At 42.9% G+C, this 10,443-nt stretch overlaps 1 protein-coding gene across 1 annotated transcript in view; it reads right to left on the reverse strand.

Annotated features, from left to right (window-relative positions):
- The window catches only part of RALGAPA2 (Ral GTPase activating protein catalytic subunit alpha 2), a 136,111-nt gene extending 125,964 nt beyond the window's left edge, over positions 1-10,147 (reverse strand). Inside the window, exons 1-2 of the mRNA XM_035320495.1 lie at positions 10,107-10,147; positions 9,841-10,026 (exon numbers count right to left, since the gene is read on the reverse strand). Of these exons, the coding sequence (XP_035176386.1) occupies positions 9,841-9,946 (106 nt within the window). The 5' untranslated portion in view covers positions 9,947-10,026; positions 10,107-10,147. The remainder of the gene's footprint in view (positions 1-9,840; positions 10,027-10,106) is intronic.
- Positions 10,148-10,443: the final 296 nt, after the last annotated feature.

The following is a 10,443-nucleotide window of genomic DNA, read 5'->3' on the forward strand; positions in this document are numbered from 1 at the left end:
TTTTTAGCCCATTTGTTAGTCACTGACACTAGTAACTCATTTATGAACAAGTTTTAAATTACTTTGCAAATTGCACTACTCAGTAGCTGCCCTACAAAGATCTAAGACTCCTTAGCAAATTCAAAAGAATTCATTTAAAAATAAATATATAAAGTCTTCACTCAAGGGTAAAATCAACCTTGTACATTGAGTAGATGAAGCTTGCAAGACAGCTCTACAAAGAAAGTTGAGAGAAAAGGGGTGAGAACAAGTGAAGGGTAAAACACAGTCCAAAAAGACCAAAGAAGTATTCACAGTGATTGCCTGAACACCATGATCTGTATCAGCCTATAACATTACATTAAACACCAAGGTAAAATTCACACATTTCGTTAGTAAAAAAAAAAAAAAAACTTAAAATTGCAGATTTTTCTATTAGTCAAATGCATAATTTTTAAGTTTTACTACAGAAAACTGAGTTAAGGTTGTTTGTAAAAGTTTATCCTGTGGTACTACCTGACAAAAGAAAGCTTATTTTTGCCTTCATTAACAAGTTTAATTCAGTAATCTGATTCTCTGAAGAGTTAAACTTGTGTCAGACAGCAAATTGTTTCAGTAAACTAAAAATCTGAGTGCCAAGAAGTCCAAATGAGTAGATTTAAATTAATGTTGCCAGTAAGATCAAATGAAATTTCATTAGAGGAAAAAATAAGCTATTAATTAAAAAAATGCAGTATTTAAGGGCCAGAACAATATCTTGTCTCGTTTTTCAAGATATAGAAACTATACAGTCACAGATACACCAACTGAAACTGATGCAGAGAAGCACTACTGTGACATCAGTGAATGTCAGTATCTGAAGACCTTCATCACCACTGCAATATGTGAAATCAGATTTAACATGAATTTTAATTTCCATTTGGACGTAATTTTACTAGAAGAGCACACGACTCCAGAAACCTCCAGAAATAAGTTGAAATCATTTCTTAAATTAAATCAAAATTAAAATGATTCTTTAAGATTTTGAGAATTAAAAGATACTATGGGAAAAGATCTGTTTGCAATTCAGCATGAGACTGGAGATCTCAAACTAACAAACCACTTAGGCAGGGCATATCTGAACTAATCCTGTCCCGCCGTGTTCAACGTCAGGAAGTGCCAGCACCATCAAACAACACAGCAAACAGAAGAAGGGCGCTGTGTGGAACTCGTAGCTCAGATAAGGCATCAATGAGTAGTGGCAGCACCCTGAGGTGCACCCTGGACCTCTGCTACCCCTCTGCTTGCTCAGAACTGCCCTCTGCCAGCACCCAGGGACCAAGGTCCAGAGCCACAGAGAAGTGGTGGTACAGCCAGCCACCACACAGTTCTACCGAGGTAGCACATGAAATGGCATACAAGCTGGATTTCTAATTAAAAAGCAGATCATTATTAAATAGATGAACCTACATTAGACAAACTAAATCAGACGAAAATTGGTGTTGGAAAGTATTTTGAATGTATAGTTAATGTTTGAAGCAGAGGTAACAGATCACTGGGCTAACAGACTAATTGTTCCTATTGCATTCCTTTACCTCTTCTGGAAATCCCACCAGCCAATAACGACTTCTGAGAACCTGACCTGCATCTTTTAGATTGTCACAGTTAACAGCTTTTCATTACCTCTCTCCATCTTTAAAACCTCAGACCAGAATACTCCTCAATGTTTTTCATTCTTCTGTTTCCAAACCACTTCCAGGATTTTACAAGGTACCTTTTGATGTCAGCAGAGCTATTTGACCAAATAGTTTCTACATCATCAAGCAGGTACTTTTGGAAAAAACATAAATGCCAACAATGATTTCCATATGTAAAATGTAAATGCAGTTATTAAATTTATCTGGCAAGTGGATCAAATGAAAAAAAATACCATACTTTCAATTTGTTTGGAAAAATAATGAAAACCCACATATGCAACACTTCCTCAGGCCTTAACCTAGGGCTAAAATTTCAAATAAATTTATTTTTAAGAAAAAAAAAGTGATCTAACATTTCCTAAACTTGGTATTTGCTAAACATACTTTGATTTTGTCGGTTTCCACTTTATTGTAACTGATTTAGTCAAGGGAAGATGATAATTCCACCCAGAAATAAGAGGATAAAGGGCAAGAATCATTAACAACATTTTTTCTCATTGAAGTTTCACCTCTCAAGAAAGCCATTCATTAACCAAGACAACAAAGCTGACTACAGCAAGAGCCACCAATAATATCACATATCTACAACAGAATGACATTAGCCTTGGACAGTGTTGGGGTTTTGTTTTGTGTTCAACCCCCCGTTCCCTCCTCCCCCCAAAAAATGAATTAAGTAATACCTTTTCAGTAGTAGGGCTTTGTTTGGTACTTGTACTATGGAAACAATTAGCACATGGAAACTCTTTTCCATATCTTTTTCCTACAAGCTGCTGGTCTTGAATTCACAAGCTAAGTGCAATTATTCCCTTCTATGAATGCATTCTGTTAAATACAACCCTAGGAGAAAACAAGGCTTTCATTTACAAGGATTTCATATGAAAGTATGCGGTCATTAAAATGTAAACAAAAAGGAAACTTCCTTGAAATTGTGAAAGGAGGAGAAAGGAACTGCCTACTCAAAAAATGTAAATTCTCTGTTCTATAAATGTGGCATTTGGAGACGACTCATCTGCTATTCTGACATAAGGATGCATTTTTATATCCGCATAATTTTCCTACTGAACTATTTCATTCTTTTTCTATGTATCTCATAAAGGGATATAGAACTATAACCTTAAATTTCAAAACTTAAGGTTATGAAGTTTGAACCATAAATGTCAAAAGGCCAACAATACCCCCACTTACTACTCTAGAATGAGATACTCACCCCAAAAGCAACATTCCTTAAAATCCTAAAAGGAAAGTTGCCATTCCAATACCACTGCCCACCTAACAAAAAAAAAAAAAAAAAATCAATGCCTCTCCTCCCCAGGTCTCTTCAGGGTAGAGGGAAAGCATCTCTGTACAGGCAGCACCACGCACAGTGCACCTGGGACTCACAAGCTCCTTTACTGCTTTGGCTCTGCACACAAACCAGCCACTTCTGCTCATTTCACAAACAATGATCATCACAGACAAACAGAAAATATGTCAAGAAAGACTCCTTCTCAGGATGATTTAATACAAGTTCTCAGAATGCCTAAGACAGTAACTTGGATCACTACTACAGGTCTGTTTGATTTGTAGCAGATAAGGCTCATTCTTCAGATTTTCAAAGGGAAAACATTAGAGAAAGTTTCCTTATTTATCATTAAAGATACTAAGGTAAAATACCAACTTTTGGCAAATCAAATTGACTGAAGAAGTACTTACTTGTAAGCATTCAAGGAAAATTAAACAGCAAGGCTGGGATTGAATTGAAGGTGTTAGGTTCTATTTTTCTATTTATATGGACTGATAAGTAACTCTCACATAACTTCTGCTGAAAAGCAACCACCTTGTGAATTCAGAACTCTGAGCACTAAAATCTAAGGCAAGCATCATCAGCCATCAGAGCGCTGGTGCCTTTCCAAAATCACATATCACCTACCTCCCTTCCCCAAACAAGGGCAGTTGTCATTAGCCAGTGCTTCTGATCAACACATTACAGCTCTTGCAGCAACGCAGAGGGAACAACAAGATATTCATAAGGGCATAAACAAAATTTCTATATAGAATATGACAAAGTTGGCTCACGGGGTTGATGGCTCACCCTTACTTGCCTTACTACTTAAGCTTAAAATGTAGGGACTCAAATTACTCTAGTACCATTTAAGAATAATTTGTGTTTATTACAAGTTCTCATTACTCTTTGTGGTATAAAAAAATAAGAGGGGACAATAATCATGTCATTAGCACATCAGTTTTCTTTTTATCTTTCTATTAACTACAAAATGTTATTGCATTCATTTAAGCAGTTGAAATCCTCCCTTAATTCCATGAACTTCCAGAGTCAGCTGGTTTCATGTTATTTATACATAGTTCACACAAACTTGAGGGATTTTCTTTGTCTTAAGTACTTAAAAAAAAAAAAAAAAAGTAAAGCAGATGAAAAGATGACTTTGCAGTCATGCTCTGGTTAATGATAAACTTTTATGACTAGCCTCACCCCTGAAGCTACATACATTTTTCACTTACCACCTCAAAAATCACAGAGTTCTTTCAACTTAGAACTTTAAATGCTAAGTAAAAGCCCTTAAGATAATTTTCCCTTCCCCCCTCCCCCCCCCAAAAAAAAAAAAAAAAGAAATATACATTTGTCAGGGAAACTCAAAATTACTAAAAAGGAATTAAATTATTTTAGAAGTCTTCTAATTTGAATTAACATCTCAAATTTTACATGTAATCCAAAGAACAATGGCTTTTCTAAGCACAGGAAGAAGTTCACAACCATTCACTTCTGAATGTGTCTAAAATAACATTTCTAGCAAGTGTACATTATTTGAGTTGTACAGAACTGTGTAGAACAAAATCTGAGAACTAAAAAAAAAAAATCTATTCTTTATCGACTCATTTTTGGTGAAGAGATATAATGAAAAACATGATTTCTTCCCAATTTGTATTTTCTTGAAGTAATATATTAAGGAGTATGCTTGGCAACCTAGCAAACTCCCTATTACTCTACTTGAGGAACTTTCAGTAGGAAGCACCGTGCATTTGTCTACTACTCCACAGGGAGGAGGACGAGCCCAGCATGGCCAGCTACCCGGAACCATGTGGCAGTGCACCAGAGCGCAGGACGTGCCTGAGGCCCTGTCCAGTCTCAAGCGCCCTGCTGGCTGACAAGTCTGCCAAGAGCCATAGCTCTGAGCGCAGCCGGCCGGTCCGTGCGCACCCAGGAGCCAGGTGCTGCAGCACAGGCCTCAAGGCACACACTGTAAATTCAACCACCAGCCTGCATTCAGCCCTCTGGCACACAATTTACTCAGGCAGCCTGCTCAAAACCAAACAGGAATAAGCATAGAGTCTAACAATCCACACCAGCAAATGTCCAACTCTGGGACTCACAGATCTGCAAAGCTGTTTGAAAAAAGGCCAAATAATCTCCCAGGCAATTGTGATCGCAATTCCTTCAAGCAGTCCCACCACCACTAGGACGAGCTGAGGTGAAATGAGGCAGCCCACACCAGACCGGACAGGGGAGTTCTCCACTGTCTCCAGCTGGACGTGCAGCAGCACAGGAAGCACAGTGGGCAGCCAATGCTCCATGCAGGAGCCAGTCTCAGTTACCTGGGGCACACTCATGGCTCACCTCCACCACACCTTCCAGCATGAGGTTGTCATCCTTAGCACCATTCAGAAGAAAATGAAAGCCATTTAATTCAGTCGTACTGTCACCATCTTTCCGGCAGCTCGCTGCACATCCAATAGCAGCAATGATAAGTTTCCATTTTCACCTATTTCTAAGCGTAACGTGAAGGTGGCAGGCAACCGAAATCACCACAGATCATTCACAAAGCCTACCCACAGACTGACTTTATCATTTCCAGCCTTAAGCAATCAAGAAGTTTTAAGACCCAAACATGCACTGAAGTCCCAGGCAAATCGCACTCTGGAAGGAATGAGAACACCACCACCACAAAGGAAAGGAACATCACCTGAAATAAAATCTTATAGCATCATGTGCTACCTCATCCATTGTTATGCATAAGGAAATAATGACATTGTCTAGATTAATGGGGAGCACCACAGCAAACAGCAGTTCTTTCTCCACAGCACCATTATTCACAATAGGTGTTGTGTCATGGCACATCCATTCTTGAAAGCACAAGAAAAATTCAAGGGAAAGACACTAAACCATACAAAGCTGTTAAACTAAACATTGCAATTCCACCGAAGGCAAAAATATGGAGAGCAGCATTTCAATTAAAAAAAAAAAAGTTTTTCCCTGAGAACAGCCATGGAAACAAAGCTTTAAAAAGCAAAGATGCATTTACATTTTAAAAGCCCCACACAAAATGCTCCAGGAAACAATGCAGTGGGCTTAATTTACGTGCAGAAAGTGTCAAGCCTACACATCACTACCACCAGTTAAAAAACAGGATTTTTCAATCCTATCCGCAGAAAAGGCCATGCTATCGATGCTTCCACACACTGGGTTTAGAAAAGAAGTTACTGCTGACATCACGTAAGTTCTGAAAGTTAGAATATCTTTACAGAAATAAAAAAAAAAAAAAAAAATGGAGGAAATTTTGGTCCTTTACCTTACAGAAGTGAACATCCACTTTAAAATAGTAAGGTCGTAATTCTGGTCAGTATTCTCTATCATCATGTAGGTAGACAACTGTCCGAGTGAGTAACAACCCACTAAACAGAGGAAAACACCTCAAAGATTAAGGAACTTGATTCCTGAAGGGCTCCAGAGACTTAAGAGATGTTATAAGCAATGCAGACTTAAGGGAATCTTTTCCTTTTCCAGTTTGGGCATTAGACAGACTTACACAGATGACAGCTAAGAGACCTGAAGCAATCAGGTGGGGAACTATCCAACTGTTTTTGAGTCTTTATATCAAAAGCTTTGTTTCCTTAATTCCTAAATCCTTCGGAGAGGTTCTTACCATGCTTTGCTTCATTTTGTGTTTGAATAATACCATAAAACCCACACTTGCAACCGTTCCTATGAAGAAATTATCTTAAAAAAGCCACTCCTATACTATTTAGCATGTTTACTGAAGTTCTCAAAGACGTCTCGGTAACGTAACTGGAGACTGCTTTGACACCGTCCCTGCAATAAAACATACCCGCTAGAAGACAGGCAGCTGTCACACCATGGCCCTTCGGCAAACACACCACCAGTACACTACCCAGCCCTCCAGCACCGATAGCCATTATCACTTAAAACCAATGTTTGGTAAGTTTCACCAACAAATCGGGTCACTGTATCCAAATGTAACAGACACTTGGAGAAAAGGTGTTTCTTCAGAAGTGACATTTTCTTTCCCTAGGCAACCGGGTAATCAGTATAATTACAGAAAACTGCCAGACAACACTACCTCATGCACCACCTGCTTCGGGACATTAATTAATTTTGTCACGCTAATAGGCATATTCCCTCATTTGTTCCACCCATCAGATCCATCATACGAGCCTGGCAACCTTCTCTGCACCACCGTGGCTCACAAAAACAAGCACCCTCGTAAACAGGTGTACCCAGGAGCCACAGCAACTCCAGGACTGCACCTTAAAGCATTCCTCTCTAATAATTGTGTCCTGGTTCTGGTCATGTCCTTCCACGGGGCTGACAGGGGAACATGAATATAAAGTTGCCATATTTCTGATTTCTTTAGGTCTGCTTATTTTAGTAAGGGTAGAAGAAAAGGGAAAAATGTACGGCCTGCAAGCCCTGACTACAGTCTTTTAGAACATCTTTCTGCAGGATGGCTTCACAAAGTGTTCTAAAACCTCATATTGGAAACAAAAAATCCCCAGATTATTTAAAATTAAGCTTGAAATTTTAATATGTTTGTAAAGCACACGATCAATAAGAAATATCTAGTTGAAACACATGGGGTAACGCAGGCAAAGTGCAATCTTCTTCTGTCTTTTCAAAAACCTCTCCTTAGGCAGGTAGATACATAGTATGATTAAAAAAACACAAGCAAGCAGAACATTTTATACATCTCCAGTACAAGAAAGGTACAAGCTTGGTCCCCAGCAGGGATAAACAGAAAAATGACCACCAGACCTCTTACCGTGAAGATTTTCTACACGCACTGAAGGAACAGGACGAATTTATAACAAGAACAGCCACGTCCTCTTCACTTGTGGCTAGCTTCAGAGCAAAGGCTGAGTGCCATCCACAGGAACCATGACCAACCCCAGCACAAAGGGACTGCATTACCAGCCGCCTGTCTCCTGGTGCCCCACACAGCATCCGAACTTCTCTGCCTGACAGCCCAAATGATGGAGCTTAAACCACTACAGACCAGACATGGCAAACCTGAACACCTTGTTGCTCAGATGACCTGAAAAACAGGGCCACTTTTAGAGCCTGATGAGAGCCCTTACTGATTTGTCCAGCACTTTCTCCACTAACTAATTACCCAGAAAAATCTCTAGTTAAAGGGTGCAGATGAGCTAGATATCTTTATGTAAGCTAGATAAAGGCTGTAGATTGCAGGGAAATACATTTAAATCAGAGAGAAGTTTAATCAAACCTACAAGACACAACAACAGGAAAAATCACTTAAATGCCTGTAAGCAGCTAAACTATCAAGACTTTTTTACTCATTTGTTTCTGCACTCTCACGAGCATGACTTTCTCAAAGGTACTGTCCTGAGGGAGACTTGTCGCTACTCTTCACATTTACCACGAAAGATCCTCACTCCACTGCAGCGCACTGAGAACACCCTTTATGTACTCTCTCCTGTCAGGGAAACGTCACAGTAAGAGGCTTTTAACCTCAACACCACTCATGTCCCACCCTCCAGACCACAGCCAGGTTTTCCCGTGCAGCCTGGAGCAGGACCTGGCGGAGGAGCACTGGAGGAGCAGCATCTCCATTCTGCAAAGCCTCAAAGTCTTCCTGGGCAGTACTGCTGGTCCTCGCATCCTCCACAGCACTGGGAACAAGCGCATAGAGGGACCGAGAACAAGGTGGATGCTGACCGAATGTAGAGAGGCTCCTCCAGAGAAGACATGGTGACCAACTCCTACTTTCTTGAGGAGCTGCTAACCTTGGGCCCTCTCCTCAGTCAGTGACTTGTGTCTCATGGAAAATAGCACCTCTTTGAGGCTCCCACACAGCTGTCAATCTCGACTGAAGTGGGCCAGCACACCAACAAAACAAGTACAAGCCTCATGCATCACTTTTTCCTCTCCATTTCTTAAGAAAATAATCCAAAACAACAAGTATTAACATTGTCACTGATTCTCCTGAACCGGAACAGTACCCAAGAACTCTTAAGAGACCCTCTTCCTGTTGCAGTTTGCTGACTAGCAAGGACACCCAAAACCCCACAAACCATAGAACACAGCTAAAATTCACTGAGAGGTTTAAATGTTCAGAATAAAAGGGTTAAGACTTCAAGTCTACAGGGACACTAGAGAAAGAGGTTCAACATTGTCACAGAGAGTGGAAGTGTATGTCAAAACAAACTGCACGAGCCCTTTAAAGTTAGAGTAAAAGGACAAAGTAGTGTTGCTAAAAAGAGCCGCTTGTACATATGGGTCTTCTGAAAATACCTCTAGGGGGATTGCTTGCTATCATGTGCCTAAACATTGCATTACAAATATTTTGACGCTGAGTGACAGTAGCCAGTTTGCAAAACAAGGGGCAGTAAAATCGCACTGCTGACCTCCTAATGGCTCCTGTAACTCTGAAAGGACTGGCACTGCCACCTTGCAGGAGTTGTGGCCGGCAGAGCTCCCCAAAACCACAAGGGAGCTCGAAGGAGAGCTGAGGCAGAGCGGAATGTCTTCAGAAAGGGCTCCGGTCCCTGCCTCGAGGGCAGCTTTTCTCCGTCCTTTCAAAAAGGACAAGATTTAACACCTATAGGTAAAAAAAGGAAACCACTTGCTGGCACGACACAACTGCTGGATTTCCTGAGACATCCTGCACGGCATAGCTCCTTCCACCACGTCCTGTCGGTGTGGTGCTAGGGAGCGCTTTCTATTCCTTTTCTCTTTCCAAGGAGAAGGGTTGCCTTCTCTTCGGGGGGCCGGAAAGCACCAACAACCCCCACACCACCACCGCACTCACCTCACACATCGCCACCACCACGCGCCAACATCCCCCACACCGCCACCACCACACAGGGGCCCCCGCTCAGCCCACCCCACCGCCCCGAGCTCCGTGCCGTGCCGGGGCGGTGTGGCGGCTCTCACCCAGCAGCGCCCGGAGGTGCTTGAGGCGGGTCAGCACGTCCCGCTTGGGGTCCAGCGCCTTCTGCGTGCACTTCCTGGCGTCGGCGTGGCCCTTCCTGGAGAACATGGCGGGGACCGGGGCCGACACCCCTCAGAGCCGGGGGCAAGCGGGCACCGCGCGGCAGGCAGGCGAGGGCCGCACGGCTCGTACAGCGCCGCTGCGGCTAGGCGTGCCGTGCCGGGCCGGGCCGTGCCGGGCCGGGCCGGGGCGGGGCGGGGCGGGGCGGGGCGGGGCGGGGAGGGACTGCCCACCGCCCGCCCCCCGCCCCGCTGCGCAGCCGCCGACGCGCCTGGGGGGAGGGGGGGCACTACAACTCCCGGCGTACCGCGCGGCGGGCGGCTGGACGCGGGGCACGACGGGAGGTGGAAGTGCCGCAGCGTGACGTCATCGTGACGTCATGCTCGCTGTTGGGGGGGGCGTGGGTAGCGGGTACGTCAGGTCGTGGGCGTGTGACGGGGAGTCTGGGTGCTCCTGCTCTCCTGGGTTCTATCCCCGTAACGGCTGCGCACCAAAACCGCTTTGTTTTTCCTTAGAATCAGACCCGGAGGGGCTCAGGTGAAACT

Source organism: Oxyura jamaicensis, chromosome 3, assembly GCF_011077185.1.
Source record: "Oxyura jamaicensis isolate SHBP4307 breed ruddy duck chromosome 3, BPBGC_Ojam_1.0, whole genome shotgun sequence".
In the NCBI taxonomy this organism is placed as follows: domain Eukaryota; kingdom Metazoa; phylum Chordata; class Aves; order Anseriformes; family Anatidae; genus Oxyura; species Oxyura jamaicensis.